The sequence below is a fragment of the Oreochromis niloticus genome, linkage group LG18 (assembly GCF_001858045.2).
Source record: "Oreochromis niloticus isolate F11D_XX linkage group LG18, O_niloticus_UMD_NMBU, whole genome shotgun sequence".
Taxonomy (NCBI): Eukaryota; Metazoa; Chordata; class Actinopteri; order Cichliformes; family Cichlidae; genus Oreochromis; species Oreochromis niloticus.
Genome location: NC_031982.2, coordinates 30,046,763 through 30,072,782, shown reverse-complemented (window position 1 = coordinate 30,072,782; position 26,020 = coordinate 30,046,763). Strand labels below are relative to the sequence as shown.

Genomic DNA, 26,020 nt, shown 5'->3' with positions numbered 1-26,020 from the left:
ATTATGGAAGGAGCAATTAATCGGAAGGACTGTAGATTTTGACCAGTTAATTGAGTAATCTGATATTCTTGCAAAAGAGTTTATCAGTTCAATCACCCCAGAGATATTGGTTTGTGAATTTTGGAGAAAGAGTAACACATCATCCGCATAAAGGCTGATTTTATGTTCCACGTTCTTGCATTTTATGCCCTTAATTACTGAATTCTGTCTAATTGCTGCTGCTAGTGGCTCAATAAAAATTGCAAACAGTGAAGGGGAGAGTGGGCATCCCTGCCTGGTGCCCCTCAGGAGACAGAAGCTGGAGGATGTCTGGTCATTTGTTCTGACACAAGCTGTTGGGGAATTATATAATATTTTTAACCAGTTGATGAAAGAAGATCCAAAACCAAATTTGTGTAAAGTTGCAAATAGAAATTTCCAGTTAACTCTGTCAAACGCTTTTTCTGCATCTAAAGAAAATATAGTAGTTTCAAGGTTTTTACTGTATGAGTAGTCTATCAAATTAAGTAATCTACGTGTATTTGTTGATGAGTGCCTACCTTTTATGAAACCAGTTTGGTCAGGATGAATTAAGAGGGGGGTTATTTTCTCTAATCTCTTCGAGAGAGCTTTGCAGATTATTTTAAGGTCTACATTAATAAGGGATATTGGACGATAGCTTGAGGGATATACAGGGTCTTTGTCTGGTTTTAGCAGGAGATTAATGTTTGCAGAATTCATATTTGATGGAAGTCTGCCCTTTTCTTTGATTTCCAACAACGTTCTGTAAAAAACTGGTGCTAGAATCGTCCAGAATTTTTTGTAGAATTCTGCAGGAAAGCCGTCTGGACCTGGAGCCTTATTATTGGGCATACTTATCAGGGCTTCCTGGAGTTCACCTGATGTCAGTGGCGAATCCAGTGCCATTGCTTGAGAGTCTAATAATTTTGGGAGAGTTATGTTGTCTAAAAACTGATCAATTTCCTTTTTAGATGGGTTTATTTGTGGTGAATACAACTTTTTATAGAAATCCCAGAAAATGTTGTTTATTTGTTTCGGTTCATATATTGTGTTCCCAGATGAATCTTGAACAGCACATATAGTTGTTTTTTCTTTATTTAATTTTAGCTGGTTTGCTAGAAATTGACTGGATTTATTACTATGTTCATAATTTTGTAAGTGAAGTCTTTGTACTAAGAATTTTGTTTTTTTATCAATTATCTCATTTAATTCTAGTTTTGTTTTGCGTATTTTGTTCAATGTTTCCTGATCTTGGTGGGACGCGTAGGCTTCTTCTAGTGATTTGATGGTTTTTTCTAATTCCTGAATATTTTTGTTTTCTTTTTTCTTTTTATGTGATGAGAAAGAAATTATTTTACCTCTCATCACAGCTTTCCCTGCTTCCCATAAAACAGAAGCTGATGTTCCGGGAGTGTCATTAAAGTCTAAATATGAAGTCCACTCTTTTTTAAAATATTTAATAAAGTCTTCATCTTTAAGCAGTGATGTATTAAATCTCCAGTTTTTACTTGGCGTAGTATTATTCTTGTGCATTAGTGTTAAAGATACAGGAGCATGATCGCTGACAGCTATAGGGTGAATCTCAGTGTCTGAAATGTCACTCAGCAGTGAGCTGCTGACCAAAAAATAATCCAGACGAGAGTAGGAGCGATGAACATGTGAGAAGAAAGAATATTCCTTACTGGTGGGGTGAAGGGAGCGCCATGCATCGCAAAGACCAAAGTCACTCATATACTGTTTGATTATATTTGTGGACTGCCAATTACACTGAGTTCCTGCTGTATTGAGCCTATCCATTTCTTCATTTAGTCCAAGGTTGAGGTCGCCTCCAAGAACAAGTGTGCCATCTAAGTGTTCAGAGAGTGCACTGAAAAAACTGTGAAAGAATGAGGGATCATCAACATTTGGACCATATACACTTACAATACATAGCTTTTTATCAAGTATAGATAATTGTGAGTCTTTTTCAGAGAGTAACAGTGATATGTCTGATTATATGTCTTTAATCAGTAAAGTCTCGCTTTGCTAGAAATCAATAAATAATAAAATTGTAAACATGCAGCTGTATGTTAGAAGTCAAAGGGTCCTTAAGTCTTCTGTAAATTGACGGGGATCAAATGAAGGACACAAGTATCTGTTCTTACTCTAATAAATGCTGCTTTAATATCCAACAGACTATTTTCCTTCCTCATCAGCAGTAAACAGCTCGACTCCGTCTGTGCATTTGTGTCCTCCATACTTGTTCACACAGACATCTCAGGCTTGATGCCACGGTGCAGTGTAGAAACCTGACAACCCTCTGACTCATGTTCAAATGTTCAAGGACATTTCTCAGGATCATGTATGACCCCTTTTTGACATTTGGACTTTCATTAATAATATTTGTGTTTCTGAGTCATTTTTGTGGAGACTTCTGTCCAACGTAGTGTCCAAATGAAGCCTGAAGCTTTTCTTCAGCCTCTTGTCAGATGGTCAGCAACAAAACTCTGTTCCAACCAATGTCTGATAAGAGATGAGACACAGCAGCTGAGCAAATGATCATTTCATGCTGAAGACATCCTCAGACAGAATTAAATACATACATAAACACAGCCTGGTGCCAATAACACAGCTAATGACACTGCTGTATCACTGGCTTTACTGATTAAAGACCATATCTGAAGGAAATCTTTGAACACAACAGAAAGTGACCTTTTAAACCTGTGACACTGATGCTGCATTCAAGGACCATTAAAAACATTTTAAAGGACTTAAGAACATGAAGAAAATGTGACTTGTTTCTCCGTAATGAAGCTGTTTTAGTGAAGAAAGTTGAAAGGTCACAGAGCGACTGCTGAATCTTCTGCTCTAAACATGAACTCTGAACTTTGTGATGCTTCAGGAGGAAAACTGCTTCAGTTATTCTCTCAGATTAGTTTCATATTTTCTGCATCAGATTTGAGTGAGATCCTGGAATGAAGACAGAAGAAAAGACTTTGTTCAAAGTTTGATTTATAGTCAAACCTTCCAGTTTATTGACACAATAAAACATCAACACAATATATGAATTCATTCATTAAAATCACAGTTTTTCCTCATTTGTTTGATGATTTTGACAAAAACAAACACAAACACACACACATGGTCTGCCATACTCATAAAGAGAAATGTCGACATTTTTTAATACAAATATTCCAGAAACATTTAGAGGATAGAGAAGTTTACATTTTCATGTGGAGAAATATTTGAGTAAATCAAAATGATGATGAGCAGTGATAGCCTCCATAAACAGTCACAGGAAAGATCTCCTTTAAAAACTCAGAAACATCAAGAGAACAACTAGAAGATGTGGAGGTACCACCCATAATGTTTGACTGACAGCTGATCTCTGTGCAGAAATGATGGAGAGAAAATAAAATGAAACTAAAATACAGATTTAAACCCACAATATGAAAGACTTCAGTCTATTTCACTTTAATCAACTCAGCTGTGGCTCCATATTTATAGTAAAGCCAAAGTCCAGCATAGAGCGGCTGAGTGAATGTGGTCTGGACTCTGTGGAGGAGAGTCATGGTTTCAGAGACGCTGTAGAAGGACAAAATACCTGCTCTGTGATCCAGGTACACTCCTACTCTGGAGGAACGAGGACCTGAGACACGAGTTTGGATGTTGTTGTACAAAAATGTATAACTGTTGATGTTACAATCTAACGCCCAAGATTTGTCATTACATCCAAATCTACATTCATTCACACTCCCTGCTCTGCTGATATTCTTGTATGCGACTGCTACATAAACTCCTCCCCCTCTCCACTCCACCTCCCAGTAACAACGTCCAGTCAGACTCTCTCTACTCAGGACCTGAAACCATCCAGTGAATCTGTCTGGATGATCAGAATAAGACTGTTGTTTCATTAATGTTACTTTTCTGTTCCCTTCTGATAATAACAGCAGTTTGTTTGCTGTGTTTGGATCCAGTGTAATTTCACATGAATATTTTAAGAATCCAGCTCTGGTCTTTGGCTCTGGTGGATCTGACAGTAAAACATCCACTTCAGTGACTGTCAGTGAGATGTTTGTCCATTCCTCTCTCAGAATGTCCTGTAGTTTATCTCTGACCTCTGACACAGCTGCTGTCACATCCTCAAAGTAGCTCAGAGGACGGATATTGATGCTGGATGAGTCTGTAGACTCACTGAGTGCTGACAGTGAGGGGTAGTTGTGTAGAAACTGGATGTGATCCTCTGTGTGTGAGAGCTGCTTCAGCTCAGCATCTTTCCTCTTTACGATCTTTTTATGAAGACACAGAGGCAGAGTTATTATTCATCACTTTAAAGATGATATTCGTTATATGTTCTTCACTCGTTGTCTAGTAAAGTCCAGAGAGATCGATATCTCTCTCTCTCTCTCTTTCTCTCTCCCTCTCTCTTTCTTTCTCTCTCTCTCTCTCTCTCTCTCTCTCTAGCACAAGATTTAATCAGGCGCCACTAATGTTATCAGGGCCCTGGCTCTTGTTCACATTAACTGTATGAAAGGCCTTTTGGACATCGCTGAGTTCGGTGATGAAGTGTTGAGTATCTTTCAGTTTCTGTTTCAGTTCAGAAGAACTAAAACGAGCATAAAGCAAATTCAAATCTCTGTCTGGCTTAAAACCGTCTACAATGATCTGACTGCTGCTCTGTGGATTTTGAAACCCTGATATGGTTTTCATACAAGTCCAGGCAGACCCAAAATGTTTTGCAGCAAATTTGCTTTCAAGAAGATTTTTGTAGATCTGTTTTGCTTTCAAGAGCTCGATTTTCAAGTCTTTGGTGACTGCCTGAAAGTCAGTAACAGCGCCCTCTTTAAAAGCCTGTCTCTTTTTCCTTAAACAGGATTTGATGCATTTGGTGACCCATGGCTTATTGTTAGGGTACACTTTAGCACGCTTAAGGGGTATAATCATGTCTTTAAAAAAACTGCATATGAGCTAACATCCACCAAAGCATCAAGACTGAATAAAAACTTCCCAATCTGTAAATTTAAAACATTCCTGCAAGGTAAGCACAGATTCTTCTGACCACATGATTGATTGATGATAACATAATTTAAGGAGTTGGCCTTCCGACTGCGGTCTGGAGTGTGGGGCCTCCCTGCTGCTGCGGAGTCGGGGCGGTCTGCCTCTCCCCACCGCAGGGAAAAGGGTAACACCACCTGGGTCTGGGTGCAGTTCCCCCCTCCAGGGGCAAGGGTACCTAGACCCGGTTCGTAGAGTACGCTTGGGGAGTGTGATCGTGTGTACAGCGTCTCTTTATGTTTGTCTCCACGTTGGTTGAGTGTGGAGTAAGTGCATATGAGAGCATGAGGGTGGGAATGGATGTTTGTATCTGTGTGTGCCTGTATGTCTGTGTCTATATGTCAGGTTGGGTATCAGACGCCACCTCTCTGGGGACATCTCAGGCCCTCCAAGGTTTGGAGGCCTATCTCCCCCCCCACCACTTCCCCTGCCAGTGGCGGACTCCCTCAGACATCGGTGCGTTGGTGGTTCTTTGTGTCTGGGGATGGGCGTCCAGGTACACACCGGCTCACTCCTTGGTGGCCGCTTATCGGGGCCTGGAGCCTGGGGCTCGCTCGGGCCACTTCGGAGGTGGGGTGCCCCCGGCCTCTCGGCCTGGGGCTCGGTCACTCAGGCACAGCTGGCTGCTGGCGGAGCTCACGGGCGCGTCACTGCAACCCCCCCTGGCTTCTGCTCCGCGGCTGCTGAGTGAGCCCTCATCTGGGACTCTCCTCAGCTCTTTCTGGGACAGTGGCGCGGCTGCCCCTCTGTTGGTCTTCCTTGGTCTCTTGTGTTCTGAGGGCTTCTGGATGTCTGGAGTTTTGCTCTCCTCCATACCTGCTTCATGCCCTGGTGGACGGGGCTGTGGCTCCCCACACCCTCTAGCAGATCATTACATGAAGGAACCTTTTAAAAAAACAAGCGCGTCCATGCTCACAGGTGTATACACGGGTGATCACACCCACAAACTACACCCTTTTTGGCTCCTACCTCAAAGCACACTGTGTGCTGTCGATCTTACGTGCTGCACAATAATGTTTAATATTTAGTATTTACTGTCATATTCCCATATATCATTGTGATGTTGTTTATTCTATTACTCTTGTTTTCTTCTGCTTGTTTTCTTTTTTCTTTCTCAACAGGTGATCCAGGTGATCAATATATGCATTTTTTTTCCTTTTTTTTTTCTGCCCATTCTGTTGGTTTTTGTTTTTTGCCCTTCTCCCCCGTCCCTCTTCTCAGCTGTTTCTCTTTCCCTCTTTCTTTCTCCCCTTCTTTCCCCCAGTCAAGTCTGTCCCGTATTCAGCAAGTGAAAATAAAATAAACAATAAAAGGTGAATCAAATGGACCATTACGGCAAGGCTGGGATGGTCAATTTGGTAAAGTAAATCTGTTGGGCATCTTTCTTTGCCTTTAGACAATAATTCTGATGGCAAAAGAGCCAAACGGGACAGGCAAAAAGAAGAAGAAGAAAAAAAAGATGATAACATAATTTTTTCACCCCCCAAAAATTCATGTTCAAAGCAACATATCAGCCCGATATCACACAGAACTGTCACATGACATCAAACACAAGCTGTCAGCTCTGCAGAGTGGGCAATCATAATGAAGCAGTTCATTATAAGCTGCAGACTCAAGCTGCTCTTCATATATTTGTCCACCAGATGTCACCAAAGAGGACTGTGATGAAAGCTTCCAGTAATGAACCGTTTTTCATTACAAGCTTGGCCAACTGACTACAATCTACAATAAACTAATATGGCTTTTCAATCCTCTCTTCAATCACTTGGTACCACCAGGAACCTTTAAATGGGCACTCAAGCTGCCTGGAGACTGTTTTGTCGTGCACATCAGAGAAACCACAGGTAAGACAATCTTATCCAAAAGGTCAGTGTAACAGTATTGTTTTCCACCAGCTTAACCAAACTTCCCACACTAACTGAAATTTCTTTTCTCAGGCAAACATTAAACAGCAGCAGCTGGAAAACTGGAAAACCTAAAGCCAAATAATCAATAAAACATAACAAACTTTTGTATGAGTGAGTATTGATAAACTGAGCATAATTAAACCTCAGTGAAACCACATATAAGTTCTGGTAAGTGGCACATATTTATGTTTAATATGTTGTTTTATATTTTGATCAGTTTCAGGTGTTTGTGCGACTGTGTTAACCATCAGTAAAACCACATATAAATCACACTTCTGTGTTTAACAATTACAACACTTGATGCTGTTTTTCTGATTCAGGATTATGTGTGTGATGAGTTGGCCACACAGTTCTTATCTTTCTGCTTCAGACACACAAAACTGCCGAGGTTGAAGCTGGCTTCAGTCTCTTTCTACCCCAGGTCTCACCACATTTCCAAAATGTAAACTCTGAGTCTCATAAGAAATGTGGTTCAAAAAGATGTGCTGATCTATGAATGCATCCTTACTGAAAGCTAAAGATGTCCAGCAGACAAAAACAGCAGCTGAATGAACAGTTATCATGAGCGAGTGTACAAACACTATCACAGGAAATAACAGAAATAAACTGTAGTTTCCATTTATACCTGTAGTATTTTTTCAGCATCTTCCAATATGTCAAAATATGATTTCATTGTATCTTAAACAAATACAAACTTCTTTCTTTTCCCAGAATTTAGACAAATGAACAAAAAATAAATGATTATTTATTTAGGTATTAAAATAGGAAAAATCAGTTTAAATTAGAGAACCATTAAAACAAGAAATTAGCACAGAAATGCCAAAAGACAAAAACAGAACAATAAAGTGTCATTAAAAATGACTCAAAAACAGTTGTAGGAGCAGTTTTATGAACCATGTTCTGTTAATACAGGGAGTGCAGAATTATTAGGCAAATGAGTATTTTGTCCACATCATCCTCTTCATGCATGTTGTCTTACTCCAAGCTGTATAGGCTCGAAAGCCTACTACCAATTAAGCATATTAGGTGATGTGCATCTCTGTAATGAGAAGGGGTGTGGTCTAATGACATCAACACCCTATATCAGGTGTGCATAATTATTAGGCAACTCGATTTCCTTTGGCAAAATGGGTCAAAAGAAGGACTTGACAGGCTCAGAAAAGTCAAAAATAGTGAGATATCTTGCAGAGGGATGCAGCAGTCTTAAAATTGCAAAGCTTCTGAAGCGTGATCATCGAACAATCAAGCGTTTCATTCAAAATAGTCAACAGGGTCGCAAGAAGGTGAAGGTGCAGGTGAAGGAAAAGGAGGCTGAACAACAGAAGAAGAGGATCAGGGAGCTGGAGCTGACACAGCAGCAGCTGGAAGTTGCCCTTAATATGGAGATCCAGGCTCGGCTGGAGGAGGAGAGGGCCAGACTGGAGCTTGAGCGGTAAAAATGGATTTCTAACTCTTATTATGGCCCTTTATTATTTTATTTGTGATGGAGATCTGATATATCCATGAGAAGTATTAACATTTTCAGTTGCTTCTTCCCTTTTTCCCCTCCTTCAGGTTGCTGCAGGCTGAAGATGAAAAGAGGAAACATTTCCAGCTCCTCCAGGAGCAGCAACGTACAATGCAAAACCTCAGCCCCATACAGGAGCTGTCAGATGGCAGTCCCGATGAGGACACCCCCTCAGCCCTCAACTCTGCCTCTCAGGAGCTCCAGGATCTGCAGGCATCTCGCCAAAGAAGCCACCAGCGTCTGGAGGTGAACAAGTTTGTTTTGACTGGCTTTGTGAGCAGCATCTTATTTAGTGCTCTTCTAAAACAACACTGATGAGGATGCCTGCATGATTTTTGTTTCCAGGAGGTTCAGGAGAGGCTGAGGAATGCCAGTCAACATGTACGGCACTGGAACATCCAGCTGAACCGACTGGTGACCCCCATTACTCCTGCAGGTGCCGTATTCACTTTGCCTCTTTGCAGCACAGACTTCTGGAACAGAGTGTTAGTATAGTTAATAACAGTGTAGACCATATAATCTGTCAGATAATTGCATTAAAATGCTACAAAAGGCACCTACCCCCAAACATGTCAAGAGATTCATTCAGTGACTTGAATGAAAGAATCTGACTCACCTCAAGTTAATTAAAATTAAAACTAAATCTTATTATGATTTAAACACGGAAATCTTAAAACGAAAAATAACCGCATGCACAGTTGTTACAGGCTGCAAACATGTTTTATACTGCTTTGAAGTCTGGGACAGCATCATAAGAGACATAACTGATCTCACCGTAGTCCCATGAAGACTCAAGATGAGTGTTTTCACGACTGCCATCTTGGTGTTTTGAAATCAGGCATGATGAATGAAGGGAAGAACTGTCTGTGAAGGTTCTCAGTCGTTCAGGTCATCGTAGTCTAAGGAGCTTGGAAAGAAAAGCATCTGGACTTCTTTAAGTTTCTTGAAGAGCGTTTCACCTCTCATTCAAGAAGCTTCTTCAGTTCTCTGAAGAAATTCTGAACTGAAGAAGCTTCTCAGATGAGAGGTGAAACATCTTCAAGAAACTTAAAGTCCAGATGCTTTTCTTTCCAAGCTCCTTAGACTGTAGTTAAACTTCACACACTGGACTTGTCAGTCACACATCCTTCGCCAGTAGGCATTCCCAGAATGATCTTTCCCCTTCTGACGCTTAGAATGACCAAATATGTGCAAAATGGACAATTCAACATGCCACCATGTCAGTCTTTTATTAAATATGACATGAAACAAATGACTGAGCCATTAAATTTGTCACAAAGGTGTTCACCTAATTCCAGGCAAATGGAATAGACTTCTATGGGACCATAAGTCTTTTTGCACTTTGACATTTGTTTTACTTTTCAGATCTGTAACCTATAACTTTTATACTGTATGTGTTTTGATCATAGGAGTCTACGGGGACTTACTTACTTTTAGCACGTTTAGCAGTTGATGTTGGCTTCTTTTTCAGTACTGGAGCTCCCTGCTCATTGAAGACTTTTCTAAAAGGAAATGCTTAATCCAAAATGGCGTTTTAAGGGCTTGGATTAATGTCAATTTCAGCAAATATTCTCAACTCTAACTCAAATTTTAAGAGAGCTTCACTGCTAAGCTCTCATCTGTGTGGGTGTCACGGTTCGCTTGAGGACTCACACGCAGGACTCAGAGGCACAGTCAGTATTTATTACAGTTCCACCAGGTGTTTATACAGATAGTGCTATATACAAAGCGGTGACAGGGAAAAGGCTCCGGGGAAATCCAGGTAGGGGAAAGACACTTGCTCCTCTTCTGACTCTCTCTCCAAACACTCACACAAAAAGGGAATCCGCTCGGGGAATGCAGAGTCGGGTCCAGGGGATCTATGTACAGAAGGAAACACACGTTAGAGGTTTTGCACAGGGAAGCAAAAGAGAACTTGCTCAGAGCACTGACGCGAGTCACACACAACGATCCAGCGATGAGTAGAAGCCACTCCCTGGCTTAAATGCTGGCTGCACTGATGAGGCCCAGGTGTTTCCTCTTCAGAGGGGCGTGGGCCGAGGGCGTGAACCCACCATGAGTTCCGCCCTGGTGGGTGAGAGAGAGAGAGGGAGAGCGCACGAACGAACGAACGACTAGTCAGCGGCCTGCTGATCCCCTGGCCGTGACAGTGGGGTTCAAATCCCTTATTCAGATTAAGATTTTATGTGACATTACATTGGCAAAAATTAAATTTACTTGAATAATGTGAGTATTGGAGTAAGTACTTGAGTAATTTTTGAATAACTTAAATTTTGTAATGTGCATATTTTATGAATAATGATGTTTCAATACTTTAATCTACTGAATAAGTAAGAATTAGACTTAATAATCTTTTTACCTTAAAAAGGGAAATTGTGTACAATCTTTTATTCTCCAAAATGCACATAATAAAAATGTTTTGGGGAATGTATATGCTTTTTAAAAACCAATTGCTTCTTACCTGATGCATGCTATAACTTTCAGCAAAACTGAACTAAAATTTGTTAACAAGCTTACCAAATAAGAAATGTTTTGTGAATTTTCTTTGCAGAGCGACTGGAAAGCCGGCTGTTATCAAAGCATTTAACTGATCAATCACACACATCCACAAATGTGCAATAACACAATGTGCAATAATCTTTCTGGCAACCGTTGTATTTTTCACTCTGTTGTATATAACATTTGTATTCTATTTTTATCCTATTGTATATTTTACTCTATTTATTCTACTGTATATATTATTCTATTTTTATTCTATTCTGTACAGTTGTGTACTGTATTTATTCTTTTTTATTTTTTTTTATTCTAATTGTCCTTCATAACTTTTGCACTGTCCACTTCCTGCTGTGACAAAACAAATTTCCCACGTGTGGGACTAATAAAGGTTATCTTATCTTATCTTATCTTATCAAAGCCCACATGCCCTAAAAAGGAGGGCGCGCTGGCCAGTAATGAGTTCATCACTAAGTTTAAGATAAGAGTTGATCAGAATAGAGGCGATGATGAAAGTCTGGAGCATCAGTTGGAGGCTGCCAACCTGTCTGATGAATCGTTCGAGGCCCAGACAGAAGTCAACGGACAAATATGATCACAGACATTTTAAAACGCGAGTTGAGAGTTAAGGGGGAAAAATATTGTAATAAGTATATATTTGAATTGCACACTAAGATATAAAGTGATGGCAGCGAGCACAGTGTTGCAGGATTTAATTAAAAACACATCTGACTAAGACCAACTGAAATTTAGAGTTGTGTATAATAAAGTTTATTCATGATTAATAAAACAAATCTGTAATATTTTTCTTTCTCTTTTGTCCATTTGAATCTCGCTGCAGCTTAAATAAAAGAAAAGAATGTGTTTTGAATAAATTCAACTCTATTCTCTCTTTTTCTTTCTTTCTTTTTCTTTTTTTTCTTGGTGGGTTTTCATTTGCAATCAAACGCAACATTATACAATTATATAGTATAGTAAGAAATATCCTTTAACTTAATTTAGTATTTGTTTTTTAATTTTTGTTTTTATTGTTTCCCCTTCAGTTTTGTGCTTATAACATGTTCTAATCTGACATATTATGCAGTAAATTATTTTTGCAGTAACTTAACAGGCCATTGTGGGAGCCAACATTCACTTATCAAGGACATATTTGTATATTCTGTGGGCTGCTTTATGGTTGTGTCATTTAGAAACATAAGCCACAACAGACTTCCACCGGAGAGTACTTAAAAATGTATTTTTATGTAAAGATATTTTAATTAACTACTATATTAAGAGCGAACCTATTGTTACATGGATTAATTGTACAAACTGTAGAGAAATAAGTTTAAGCGTGCAACTTTTTATTCATTTTTAACTGTATTAATGTTTTTATGTTGATACAGCCGCCTCATGTCTGTTTCCTCAGTGTTTTTTAAACCATGTACTCCATCTATGAGTAAGAACATGAATAAATTCCTTTCCAAATTTGTAGTTCTTTTTTCCAGCTGTTTTTAGTATATATGCAACATTTCTTTACACACAAATGCAGGTATTCTTTTGCACCAAAACGTTAAAGAAATGCTAAGAAAAAATGAAAATACTACATTGCAACCTGTGTGTGTGTGTATATATATCTGTATCTATATAGATATATATGTGTATTCGTACCCTTTTTTCATCATCTAGTTTCCTGTGCCAGATCTTCTACTGATCCACTGAGGCAGACATGTAAAAAAAACATGAACTAAAGCATATTTCTGTATATAAACAGGACTTTAAATCTTTATCAACAGCTACTTTAGAGGAACTTCTTCAATAAACTGCAACCAAAGGCTCAACTCAGAGGACAAAATCCAACCTGTTATAAATAGTGTGACAGCAAACTTTCTCTTGTGTAAAGTTACAAATAGGAGTAATTATCCACAGGAGCTTTTATACATAATGAAGTTATAATTCGTCCTGTAGAAATTGTACATTTAAGCTATATAGTTCCCGCTGTGATAACTCTGCTATGAATGCCTCTTATTAACTTTTATGCTTTTACAACCCACTATGAGCAAACACTCAGCAACAGTGGGAAGGAAAAACTCCCTTCTTGAAGGAAAAAACCTCTGGTAGAAGCAGGAAATCTGTCTAAACTAGTTGGGGGTTAGAGCAACAGATGCAAGTCTTCAGATCATTTGCAGTGTGACTGTCTTTGTGCACACTTTAACCTGATTCAGTTTTCTTATTTGTCAAAATGCACCATGGGTAAAAAAAAACAAAACAAAAAAACAAAACAAAATAGTAATGAAGGAGAATCCTCAGCAAAGATGAATTAAACAAGTTTTATTTTGATCAAATTTTACTTTAAGTAAAACACATCTTTATTTTAAAGTCATCAAATAAAGACAGTTTTGATGGAGCTCCTGACCCAGCCCAAGCTCTCTATGAAGACGAGGAAAAACTCCCCAGGGGGCCAGATCGATGGGAAGAAACCTCGGGAAAGCCCATTCAAAGAGAGATCCCCTTTCCTGGGATGGCTGGGGGGGTTACAGGAACTCCAAAAAAGCTACATTTTTATTTATTTTTTAAGATTGACCCATTCTATCTATTCCTGTCCAACAGAAAAAAGAAAGGAAGTTACTACAATGTATCATACTTATATGGTAAGGTGTGAATTGTGTGTTTGTGTGTGTTATCTTAGCCAGGGGTGAAGCTGGAGCTCCTCCAGTGTTGGGCGCTTCTCCGGGACTATAGCTAAACATGCGTCCAAGAAATTCCGGCATTCTTGAAAGAAAGAAAAGATCAAAAAGATGAAGATGATAGTTCTAGTGATCCAAGGCATCAGTGAATCTGGAAGTGTGAAGTTTTCTTACCTGTGGACAGACGCTTTTTGATGCTCAGTTTCTTTGTGAGGAACCTCGCGGTACTAAAGTATCGTGCATGAAGCGCTTCATACAACACCACTCCCATTTGCCACACCGTGGTGGGTCCACACCTGTAGCAGCTCCTAATGTACCACTCGGGAGGGATGTGAAGAGGAGTGCCTAACAAACAGACACAATTGCAATTTCTTCTAAAACAAAAGACACAAATTGTTACATCTGTGAAAAGCAGGAGCAGAATATGTTACCATAGAAGATGCGATACAGAGATCGCTGTTTAACAAAGCAGCTCAGTCCAAAGTCAATGATGCGAACACGAGGCACATCTGAGCCGGTCTCAATCAGAATGTTTTGTCCCTTGATGTCCCGATGAAAGATGTGTTTATCCTCAAGTTCCTTTACAGCATCAACTAGTTGCTTCAGAATGACCTGGAAAAGATGAAAAACACAATAATGAGTTCATGCTTTTCTGCCTTGATTGAATGCTGTACAGTCTAAGGTTCTTCCAGTCAACCTACCTTGGCCTTGTCCTCTGTTAAAGTTCTTCCATTTTCTGCTTTGTATTTTTGCAGGTCCACAGCGGGGACAGGTCTCTCCAGCACCAGGATCAGCTCTTTGCCAAGGTCGAACCACTCCAGCAAGGACACAGGTGCAGATATTCCCACTGACCCTTCTGCTTCACCTGCAAGTTTAACCATAACGGCCACTTCCACTGAGAGCTTCTTCCCGCTTTCATCCTGAAATATTACAACAAAGTGGATGATGAGGAACGCCGCATTCAATCCAGTAATGTAAAACTGATTCAAGTGTTGGACGCTTACCGCCACTTTGCAGTAGACTTTATTTTTGGGAATGTGTTTGATGGCAACCTAGAAGACACAGAGCATTGGTGAGCATTTCCTCAGTATGACATAATGAAAGGTGGAAACACAGCAGACGTCTCAGTTTACGATATTATCCATTATCTGCGTTACTGCCTGTCTTACTACCATCATCTGAACACTTACTGGAAAACGATCTTCTATCCGGTAGCCAGCAAACACTGCTCCGCAGCCTCCTTCTCCGAGCTGGTGCTCCTCCACATATCTGGCTTGGAATTCACCTGAACAGACAAAACAACAAATCTTGTTTTATTACAGCTGTGACACAAATTACTCTCCTCTGTAGCCTAAATGTTCCTTTTGCCCTTCCCCTGAATATAAAACCCAAGCTGCTTGCTACTTACGTTTTTGGTCTGCCACTGATTTTTTGTCCTGGTCCACATTCCTTTTTTTTTCTTGGGTGACTCTCTGTTGTCTCCCGCGGCCTTTCTTTTGCCATTTTTTGCGCACACCTGTTTGTTATTCAAGTCTGGAGATGTGGAAAACACCAAAAGCACATCAGCTCACTGGATGATAGACACAAACACTAAACACTAATATCTTAAACCTAGCAACCACACGTAATCTACCCCCTTATTCAACTAATTAGCCTACCTTTACCAGAGTCCAACAAGGAGGATGCTTGCTCCTTGTCACCGCTCATATGGTGGAGAAGTTTAGCCTTCTTTGCTTTCTTTGTTGTGCCCTCTTCATCTTGCACAACCTTGCGCTTCACTCCTTTGACCACATCTGAGCTGGTGGAAGGACCAGCCTGCTCAGCGACCCTCCTCCTTTTTATTGGGGTCTTCTTTTCAGGACTGGCCTTTCTTTTAGCAGTCCTGCTCTTACAATCTATAAACGACAACAACACAGTGGTGAAAAAGAGTCCCCGACATCAGGACTGGAAGCAGTTTGGCAAAGAATTTGAAATTGCTTTTGCTTAAATTATCACAAGTTTATTCTTGGGATAAAAAAACTGACCAGTGCGAATTGATACTAGGTTTACTAAGTCTTAGATCTTGATGACACTTGTTGGTCTGTTTTTACTGTTGAGTCCAAGAATAAACTTATTACATTATTTTACCAAAAGACCGGTAACCTTTCTTTGATTAGACATCTTGTATTAAAGCTATTTTCAATCAAACATATGATTCAATTGCTCTAAAAATGATTCACACAGTGTCAACATTTCTAGGATTTGGATTTTACCAGGATTTGATTTTATTATTTTACTTACCTTGATCTCCTGAATCTTTCTTATCGGCTGGAGTGGTAATTTTTCTTGTTTCCTTTTTCATTGTAATTTCGGAGAACTTTTAAACTCGAAAATGTAAACCGTAATGAGTTAATATTGAGTTAATATTCCTTCAAATGCTTGACTTTTCTAACTGAATTCTGTAAGTGAGCTTTATAAGTAAACTCTGGAAACTACGGCAACACAACATAGAATCTTGCCTTTCAGTGACTTCACTGACTGCCAGTAGTTCAAAGTAGTTTACAGAAAAACACTCTGGCAGACAAAGCCATAATATTTCATATAATTCAATCATTTCATATCAATTAAACAGTTTCTTTCATTATCTTTCATCGTTTGTATAAAGACCTCATGTATGGATGACAGTATGAAGATTTGTGGTTGACCACACACTAATAAACACAGTGTCAGCTACATTGTCATCTGATTTAAAGTATTTATTATTGTACATTTAACTGTCATGGTACTGAGTCTGTGACCCAGTGTTTTGTGTTTGTTCATTTATATTCATTGATTATTCTTATGTATGTTTTGGTTCTCTTTATTGTTTTCTTCTTGTGTTATATTCTTAGGCTTTAGGTTTCTGTTACTTTGCCTTGCCCCTGTGTCCCACGTGTCATGTCTAGTCATTCTTCTTTCCATGTTCCCCAATTTCTCCCCAGTCAGTCATGTCTCTGTGTCAACTCTGTGTCTTTGTAAAAGTCTCTTGTTTGCTGTTTTACTTTGATAGTCTTGTGTGCTATGTTAGTGTTTTCATGTCTGTGAAGGTTCTCAGTCATCTAGGTCATCGTAGTCTAAGGAGTTTGGAAAGAAAGCGTCTGGACTTGAAGTTGCTTGAAGATGTTTCACCTTCTCGGATGAAAAGAACTTAAACTTTGCTTGAACGTCTTCAAGCAACTTAAAGAAGTCCAGACGTTTTCTTTCTAAGCTCCTTAGACTATGTTAGTATTTTCAGTTTTCCTTCCCCATGGTCTTGTTGTTTGTGATTTCTCGCAGCTGTGCTCTCATCCTGTGTCTTATTCCCTCATTTATCCCTCTGTGTATTTAAGCCCATTGTTTTCCTCTGTTTGCTGTTGGGTTGTCTGTGTATCATCCATGACAATTAAATTAAATAGCAAATGCAACTACAATTTCAATGAGATTCATTCCTGGCATTCTACTGCAGTGGCTGAAAGGAGACACCAAGCATTATCACTGTAACTGATGTAAATATTGGACTTGGAGGGGATTCATCTGATAGACTGATGCAAACATTACTGTGAGGAAAATTTTGAATCTCCCAATTTTCTTTTTTTCTGAAAGAAAGAAAGTTGGTTACTGTATCACATTTGTATGGCAAGATGTGAATTCAGTATGCGTGTGTGTTTGTGTCAGAGAGGAGTTTATCTGAGCCAGGGGTAAAGCAGGAGGTCCTCCAGCATTGGGCACTTCTCCAGGACTTTGTTAAAACTTGTTTTCAAGACGTCTGAAATGAAAGAAGGACAAGAGATATCGAGATGATAATTCCAGTGATCCAAGCGATCACATTGATTTTCTGCAAAATTTTCTTTTGAGAGTCATTCGGCTGGGCAGGGGTATAACACATCTGCAATGCAGCAACATCTGCTCTCTGGGCCTGTGTGAGAGTGTTATCTCAATGGCGGGAATGAGGATGTTGGAATTTGGCATCTCAGGCGCCAACTCATCTCTTTCCTTAACCGGGCTCACTAGAGATTGGTTTCAGCCTCTCTCCATGCTTTAAGGAGGTTGAGTTGATAAATCTGACTGGCCCCTCCCCTGTCTGACCATATCTCTTCATAGTCAACACCAATGTTCTCACCGTGTGACCATGAACGGTCCTTACCACTTGGCAAGTAATTTCGAGCTAGAAGAAGGGAGTAAGACAAGCACTTTATGTCCCTGTTAAAATACAATTACATTTTATCAAATATCACTAAGCAGTCCTTACCTTTAAATACAGCCTGGTTTCTTTCTCTTTCTTTCTATATCTCTGAGTGAAGTTAGCTCTCATTCTTTTCTCTTCCTGTGAAATACAGCAAGTGGAGCTTTAGCTAGCAACACACTGTGACACAGTTAGAGTTTGTTGAGGTGATAGAAATGCTGCATTTGAAATTACCTGCCACAACATTTTACTCCCTTTTATGTTCACTCCTTTTTTTCTGAAGTACCGCAAATTATGGGCACGTGGGGTTGTTCTGGTGTTGTGCTAAAAGTAAATAAATCAAAACTACGGTACATGGTTTGCTCTTTCATCTCTACTGATTAAAACGCGACTGCCTTTCATGTGTCACTGTTTAGGCTCAAATCTCATTGTTTGAAGGCCTGCAGTGACGTGAAATATTAACTTCCCCCAAATGCGTTAAACCCAAAGTAACGAGTTTGTTTTGAAAATATACGGAGTGGAAACTACAGATATTTGTTTAAAAATGTAGGGAGTAAAAATTAAGTACAGCAAGGAAGTTTTTTTTGTTTAACTTTTTTACTTCCTACCTGTGGAGCCAATTAAGCTAAATTTAAGAAGCGCATGTCTGTGTATACTTAAAAGCTCTTATAGTTATTTTCACTTTGTAGACAAATTAAAGCACAGAAAAGAAAAACACGATACATTAGAGCATGACATCCTTTGACCTGAGGTGGCGCTGCAGCGTGAAAGAGCCTGAACGTCAACCGGAAGAAGACGAGAATAAACTCCGTATAAACAACATGGCGTCTCCCTGTGAGGTGTCATGCCGAGCAGATGTCAGAGTTGAGTTCAAGCAAAGTTGACTCTTTCGGTGATTACAGTTTGTCCGGGCGGGCTGTGCGTCTTATTTCATCCGCAGACACGTCGTTGGATGAGGAACAGCTCATGTTGGCATCAGTGGCAGTCAGGATGGCAGCATCTTCCAGAGGGAAGGTCAGGTCGCTGGTCTCTCTGAGCAGGACGCTGTCCACCAACAAGCCCGGTTCCGCGGCTGGAGATTACCCTCCTCCGGCTGAAGCCCCCGCTTCTCCCCGAACAGCGAGCCAGCCGCGGCGCCTCAGCGGAGACCCAAAAAAGACCCCAGCGGCTGCTCCGTGCTCCTCTTCCCCGGTCAGGGCAGCCAGTTTGTGGGCATGGGCAGAGGACTTTTGAAATACCCCAACGTTAAAGAAATGTTCACCGTAGCCCAGAAGATCCTGGGTTACGACCTGTGTTCCAGATCTACTGGCGTTTAGATCAACTGGCGTTAGTCGAACAGATGTGTGGCAGTCTTGCGTTTCAGGAGCTGCTACCGACAAACCAGCAAAAAACGCCAAATGTGTCACCTGTGACACTTGTGAGGTTATCTCAAACACACTCCGTCAGTCTTGATGCTGTTGAACAACAAAATGTTTAAAAATGTGGCGAGTTTACCTGGTGATATCCTCACGCGCGACGCGATCGCGAAAACAGCAAACAATTAACACCACGCCGATGTTGTTCACAGGACACCAAGAGTAAACGATCGGGAGACTCTTGTCGTCGTTATCGTTCCCCTCGCACGGTTTATTTCTCCGAATTCAGCGTTTTTGCTTCACAACTAAAGCGAGCAGTTTACTTTGTGCACTAACATGGAGTCGAGTCAACCAGCGCCACCTCTGGCCAAGTGCCACAGCCTACAGCCAGATCAACTTGTGACACACATCTGCAGCACGTTTGAATTCGTTTCATGCACAACACATTTGTACCTTTCAATTGTGTCTGTTTGTGCGTCATGCAAATAAACCTTTGAAAAGAATGAAATGACACTAATATTTCACTAGTGTTGTAACATCACATGTCGTTAGCGTAGTCTGTCTGTGTCTTTTCTCTGCGAACAAACATTTTAGAGTTGGTTGTTATATACAGTCTGTATAAGTGTGGTTAATCTAATAAACATTTGTAAGGAGATGGCAGTTACTGTGAATGTACAGCAGGTGATTAGTAATAAACAGTCAGACAATGACCCTGACAATCTCATTCAGTCTTGCACATTGAATGCACCTTCTGTGGAAAGTGGTACCACACAGTGTGTGTGGACTTCCCCTGTGCAGAAGGCGACTACAAATGTTGTGGGTGCTAAATAAACAGAAAAAAAGTGATCCCTGTTGTCTTTGCTTACTGATTGTTTTTAGTGTTGACAATCCACATTGCTGCCATTGCATCTTTCAACATGTTTGTGGGTAGATTTGGATGTACCAGGGGTAAGTGCAGCCACTCAGCCTCTACTCAATGTGATCATAGCAGCAGGTGCAGATGTGTCACAAGTTAATCTAGTAGTAGGCTGTGGTACTTGGCCACAGGTGGCAGCAGTGGACTGACCTCCATTGGAGACTGCTCCAGCTGCTGTGTGATAGTGGATCTGCTACAAATTGAAGATCATATGCACGTTTTGGAAATTAACCCTTGTATTATGTTGAAAAACAAAAAAATGACATTGATTTTGTTGCGGGTCATTTAGATCCGTACTGTGTAAATCCACTCAGAATTATCCAAAAACTGCAATAAAACAATAGCAATGTTATTTTCCATCAGATAAACATGTAGAACACAGACATACAACAGTTAGACTTTCCATAACTATTTTAGGAACAATTTGGTTTTTCGTTCTTACAAACACATTTCTGTTGAACTTGCCCAACGTTCTCAGTTTTTCAATGCTCAACATTTTCAATTTTGTCCACATGATGGACAGAATGTAACTGTGTGCTTTCTGCAGATGTACTTCTTGCATTTCTCACAAAAAGTGCTTGTTTTCAAACAGGAATCTTCCTAACTAAGATTTAAAACAAAAGATTTCTACGTCTCCTCCAGTCTCACAAACAGATGACAAACCAAGTGACACACCTGAGTCACTGACTTTCTTAAATCCACTCACTCTCACTGGCTCTGTTTATTACTAATCACTGTGTAACTGCTGTGAATTCACAGTAACTGCCATCTCCTTACAAATCTTCATTGGATTAACCACACTTATACAGACTGTATATAACTACCAACTCTCCAGCCATGTTGATGGATTGCCTATATTGGCTGGAAATATTAATTTCCAGAGAAAAGACACAGGCAGACCCTGCTTATAGGATGTGATGTGACAACACTAATGAAATATTGATGTGTCATATTTGTCCAAGGCATATTCATTGTTATGAAAGAGAATACAAAATCATGATGCATAGACTTTGTATATAATTTGAATTTGAACAAATGTAGGCCAATAATAAATATATGATATCATTTCATTCTTTTCAAAGGTTTGTTTGCATGACGCACAAACAGACACAATTGAAAGGTACAAATGTGTTGTGCATGAAACGAATTCAAACGTGCTGCAGATGTGTGTCACAAGTTGATCTGGCTGTAGGCTGTGGCACTTGGCCAGAGGTGGCGCTGGTTGACTCGACTCCATGTTAGTGCACAAAGTAAACTGCTCGCTTTAGTTGTGAAGCAAAAACGCTGAATTCGGAGAAATAAACCGTGCGAGGGGAACGATAACGACGACAAGAGTCTCCCGATCGTTTACTCTTGGTGTCCTGTGAACAACATCGGCGTGGTGTTAATTGTTTGCTGTTTTCGCGATCGCGTCGCGCGTGAGGATATCACCAGGTAAACTCGCCACATTTTTAAACATTTTGTTGTTCAACAGCATCAAGACTGACGGAGTGTGTTTGAGATAACCTCACAAGTGTCACAGGTGACACATTTGGCGTTTTTTGCTGGTTTGTCAGTAGCAGCTCCTGAAACGCAAGACTGCCACACATCTGTTCGACTAACGCCAGTTGATCTAAACGCCAGTAGATCTGGAACACCTGCAGTCTCTGTGTCTGGAGGGCCCCGAGGCAGTGTTGCCAACTCCTCAGTAAGGAAAATCGCTATTGGCTGTCCTAAAAGTCGCTAGAAGTTGCTAAATGACATCATCGCCTAATTTGCATAATTGGTCATGCTAATCTAATTGTAACCTATGTTGTTGGAGAGAGAAATAACATCGTGGAAGAGACATAAAGTGAGTAAAAAACGTCCTAAATGCATTTAGAGTTTATTTAGAACTACAAATTAAATTTCTTTAGCAATTATTGTTTTTTTTAATGTCACAATTCCAACCCTGCTCCTTTACCCGGGCTTGGACCGGCAAAAGTGATCCGAAATAGCACTCTGGTGGAGTTACTTTGTGTGTGTGTGTTTATAAGTAGTTTTAAACCTTGTGATCCACAAAACAGCATAAGAGTAAAAGAAGAACTGACTGCGTTACAGCACCCGCTGCTTGTTGAGAGTAAAGGCGATACCCGCTTTCACGTCTTTTTTAGCGACTTTTTTTTTTTTTAGAAATAAAGTCGCTAAGGGGTCTGAAAACTCGCTAAATATAGCGACAAAGTCGCTAAGTTGGCAACACTGCCCCGAGGACGAGCTTTCTTCATACATTCTTATATAGTTCTATACTGTGTATTGTGTATTTTGTTGTACAGTTATTTTATTTTTTAACTTTAATTTATATCCATCCATCCATCCATCTTCATCCGCTTTATCCGAGGTCGGGTCGCGGGGCAGCAGCCTAAGCAGAGAAGCCCAGACCTCCCTCTCCCCAGCCACCTCCTCCAGCTTATCTGGGGGAATACCAAGGCGTTCCCAGGCCAGCCGAGAGATATAATCTCTCCAGCGTGTCCTGGGTCTGCCCCGGGGCCTCCTCCCGGTGGGACATGCCCGGAACACCTCACCCAGGAGGCATCCTTGTCAGATGCCCGAACCACCTCAACTGGCTCCTTTCGATGTGGAGGAGCAGCGGCTCTACTCTGAGCCCCTTCCGGATGGCCGAACTTCTCACCCTATCTCTAAGGGAGAGGCCAGCCACCCTTCGGAGGAAGCTCATTTCTGCCGCTTGTATCCGCGATCTCGTTCTTTCGGTCACTACCCACAGCTCGTGGCCATAGGTGAGGGTAGGGACGTAGATCGACCGGTAAATTGAGAGCTTCGCTTTTACACTCAGCTCCCTCTTCACCACGACGGACCGGTGCAGCGTCCGCATCACTGCAGCCGCAGCACCAATCCGTCTGTCGATCTCCGGCTCCCTTCTCCCATCACTCGCGAACAAAACCCCGAGATACTTGAACTCCTCCACTTGGGGTAGGAACTCACATCCGACCCGGAGAGGGCACTCCACCCTTTTCCGGCTGAGAACCATGGCCTCAGATTTGGAGGTGCTGATCCTCATTCCCGCTGCTTCACACTCGGCTGCGAACCGCTCCAGTGCGAGCTGGAGGCCTTCACCTGATGAAGCCAACAGAAAAAGGCCATGGAAATAGACTTTCGGACTGCCTTGAAGAGATTCTGGCAAACCGTCAGGCGTCACAGGAGGGGAAAGCGGTGCTCTACCTGCACTGTGTATAGTGCTGGCGGAGCGCTGCTGACGTCGACTGAGAAAATTGTCAGGCGGTGGAAGGAATACTTCGAGGACCTCCTTAATCCACTGACACGTCTTCCGAGGAGGAAGCAGAGTCTGGGGATGAGGGGAATGACCCGCCAATTTCCGGGGGCGAGGTCACTGAGGCAGTTAAACAACTCCTTGGTGGCAGAGCCCCTGGTGTTGATGAGGTCCGCCCCGAGTTCCTGAAGGCTCTGGATGTTGTAGGGCTGTCCTGGTTGACACGCCTCTACAATGTTGCGTGGAGATCAGGGGCAGTACCCCTGGACTGGCAGACCGGGGTGGTGGTCCCCATCTTTAAGAAGGGAGACCGGAGGGTGTGTTCCAACTACAGGGGGATCACACTCCTCAGCCTCCCTGGGAAAGTCTTTGCCAGGGTGCTGGAAAGGAGAGTTCGTCCGTTAGTCGAACCTCGGATACAGGAGGAACAATGCGGTTTTCGTCCTGGTCGCGGAACACTGGACCAGCTCTTTATCCTCTCAAGGATACTTGAGGGTGCATGGGAGTTTGCCCAACCAGTCTACATGTGTTTTGTGGACTTGGAGAAGGCATTCGACCGTGTCCCTCGGGGTGTCCTGTGGGAGGTGTTGCGAGAGTATGGGGTGTCTGGCCCATTGCTACGGGCCATTCGATCCCTATACAACCGTTGCAAGAGTTTGGTTCGCATTGCCGGCAATAAGTCGGACTCGTTTCCGGTGGGTGATGGGCTCCGCCAGGGCTGCCCTTTGTCACCGGTTCTGTTCATAATTTTTATGGACAGGATTTCTAGGCGCAGCCAAGTGGCGGAGGGCTTTCACTTCGGTGGCCTCAGATTCTCATCTCTGCTTTTTGCGGATGATGTGGTTCTGATGGCTTCATTCTTTAATTTATATATTTTATCTTATTCTTTCCCAGTTAAATTTACCCTTCATTCTAATTTGTGTTGTACAGTTATTTCATTTTAACTTTAATTTATATATTTTATTTTATTCCTTCCTAGTTAAATTTACCCCTTTTTAATTTTCATATTTATTTCCTATCTTATTCATAGCCTTTTCTTTTTTCTTTAGGTCACGAGCAGTTGTCTAAGCATGTCACTGCATATCGTACTGTGTATGACTGTGTACGTGACAAATAAAATTTGAATTTGAATTTGAGCTGCAGAAAACGGTTCACTGTCAGCCGGCGGTGTTTGTCACCTCCCTGGCTGCTGTGGAGAGACTCAACCAAGAAAACCCCAAAGTAAGTGCCAGATAAATGTCTGGAAAAAGGACAATAACTGCAGGTCCTGCCTTCTTAAATGTGGCCATTTTATCTTTTAATAAAAAAAATACTGCTACAGTAATATTAATTTATATTTAAAATGTGCGCACATTATGTATGAAGGTGTGGATGAATGATGCTTGTTGTAAGAAAGCATTTTGAGTGCCCAGTAGAAGAGCATCTTTCAAATGCAAAGTTTCTCATTTCAACTTTAATTACTGCACCTGATTAAGGTGATAGAGTAAATAAGGCTTCCAACAGTGGTTATTTCTTATCATCACATCTTGTTTTTATTGTTTTTATCAGTAGATTGTTGTTTCACTCCCACCAAAAACACCACGTAAATAATCTTCTGATTCTGAATGACCATTTAAAAAAATAAACAAATTGTTCTGAGTTAATTTCAGTTACGGATGTATCAGTGACATAAATGATATATCGGTCATAATCGGGAGGCTGTTACATTTTATTTTTATTTTTTTGACTTGTTTCCTGCTGTACACAGGCCATTGAGATGTGTGTCGCTGCTGCAGGTTTCAGTGTCGGAGAATTTGCTGCTCTTGTCTTTTCTGGGGCGATGAACTTTGCAGAAGGTAGAAAGACTTCTTTTTTGGGGGGTTTTGTGCATTTGTAAAAGGTGTTTTAATCACAACTTTGGTTAATATTCTGTATTTACTCCTTATGCTGCATAAGGAGTAAATGCAGCTCAACTCCCAGTCCTACTGCCAGTTTCTGGAAGACACCTTCTTCAAGCAGTGGTACAGGAAGAAGTCTGCATCCTTCAAGAAAAACATGATTTTCATGCAGGACAATGCTCCATCACACGCGTCCAAGTACTCCACAGCGTGGCTGGCAAGAAAGGGTATAAAAGAAGAAAAACTAATGACATGGCCTCCTTGTTCACCTGATCTGAACCCCATTGAGAACCTGTGGTCCATCATCAAATGTGAGATTTACAAGGAGGGAAAACAGTACACCTCTCTGAACAGTGTCTGGGAGGCTGTGGTTGCTGCTGCACGCAATGTTGATGGTGAACAGATCAAAACACTGACAGAATCCATGGATGGCAGACTTTTGAGTGTCCTTGCAAAGAAAGGTGGCTATATTGGTCGCTGATTTGTTTTTGTTTTGTTTTTGAATGTCAGAAATGTATATTTGTGAATGTGGAGATGTTATATTGGTTTCACTGGTAAAAATAAATAATTGAAATGGGTATATATTTGTTTTTTGTTGAGTTGCCTAATAATTATGCACAGTAATAGTCACCTGCACACACAGATATCCCCCTAAAATAGCTAAAACTAAAAACAAACTAAAAACTACTTCCAAAAACATTCAGCTTTGATATTAATGAGTTTTTTGGGTTCATTGAGAACATGGTTGTTGTTCAATAATAAAATTATTCCTCAAAAATACAACTTGCCTAATAATTCTGCACTCCCTGTATACTGACTAACCAGCAGCAACACTCTGACT

The 26,020-nt window shown here is 40.9% G+C and overlaps 3 protein-coding genes and 2 long non-coding RNA genes across 10 annotated transcripts; 2 read left to right on the top strand and 3 right to left on the bottom strand.

Annotated features, from left to right (window-relative positions):
* Nucleotides 1-2,973: 2,973 nt before the first annotated feature.
* On the bottom strand, nt 2,974-5,043 carry LOC109195504 (tripartite motif-containing protein 16-like protein). Its single transcript, XM_025900664.1, has 2 exons — nt 5,039-5,043; nt 2,974-4,059 (listed from the first exon to the last, which is right to left on the bottom strand). The coding sequence occupies exons 1-2, from the start codon at nt 5,041-5,043 to the stop codon at nt 3,444-3,446; spliced, it is 621 nt and encodes a 206-aa protein (XP_025756449.1). The 3' UTR covers nt 2,974-3,443.
* Nucleotides 5,044-8,184: 3,141 nt separating this feature from the next.
* Nucleotides 8,185-9,355, top strand: LOC109195445 (differentially expressed in FDCP 6 homolog). The gene is made up of 3 exons (XM_025900700.1): nt 8,185-8,373; nt 8,496-8,694; nt 8,794-9,355. The coding sequence occupies exons 1-3, from the start codon at nt 8,321-8,323 to the stop codon at nt 8,941-8,943; spliced, it is 402 nt and encodes a 133-aa protein (XP_025756485.1). The 5' UTR covers nt 8,185-8,320; the 3' UTR covers nt 8,944-9,355.
* A 3,880-nt stretch (nt 9,356-13,235) lies between these two features.
* Nucleotides 13,236-18,090, bottom strand: LOC109195500 (serine/threonine-protein kinase pim-2-like). 5 transcript variants are annotated; one of them, XM_019347633.2, is made up of 10 exons: nt 18,022-18,090; nt 15,888-17,370; nt 15,266-15,502; nt 15,016-15,140; nt 14,798-14,892; nt 14,612-14,659; nt 14,309-14,527; nt 14,039-14,219; nt 13,782-13,952; nt 13,236-13,692 (listed from the first exon to the last, which is right to left on the bottom strand). In XM_019347633.2, exons 7-10 carry the CDS (start codon nt 14,486-14,488, stop codon nt 13,601-13,603), a joined length of 624 nt encoding a protein of 207 aa, XP_019203178.1. In that variant the 5' UTR covers nt 14,489-14,527; nt 14,612-14,659; nt 14,798-14,892; nt 15,016-15,140; nt 15,266-15,502; nt 15,888-17,370; nt 18,022-18,090; the 3' UTR covers nt 13,236-13,600. The 5 variants fall into 5 exon arrangements, with proteins under 5 accessions (XP_019203178.1, XP_019203177.1, XP_019203180.1 ...); XM_019347632.1 differs by lacking the exon at nt 18,022-18,090 and adding an exon at nt 17,854-17,928; XM_019347635.2 differs by lacking the exon at nt 18,022-18,090 and adding an exon at nt 17,725-17,749.
* A 577-nt stretch (nt 18,091-18,667) lies between these two features.
* LOC112842984 (uncharacterized) lies at nt 18,668-20,885 on the bottom strand. Of its 2 annotated transcripts, none has more exons than XR_003215069.1 (2): nt 19,282-20,885; nt 18,668-19,156 (listed from the first exon to the last, which is right to left on the bottom strand). It is a non-coding gene; the product is annotated as an uncharacterized LOC112842984 (long non-coding RNA). The 2 variants fall into 2 exon arrangements; XR_003215070.1 differs by having other exon boundaries at nt 18,668-19,153.
* Nucleotides 20,886-24,392: 3,507 nt separating this feature from the next.
* Nucleotides 24,393-25,299, top strand: LOC109195510 (uncharacterized). The gene is made up of 3 exons (XR_002057097.2): nt 24,393-24,523; nt 25,050-25,137; nt 25,238-25,299. It is a non-coding gene; the product is annotated as an uncharacterized LOC109195510 (long non-coding RNA).
* The last annotated feature ends 721 nt before the right edge of the window (nt 25,300-26,020 follow it).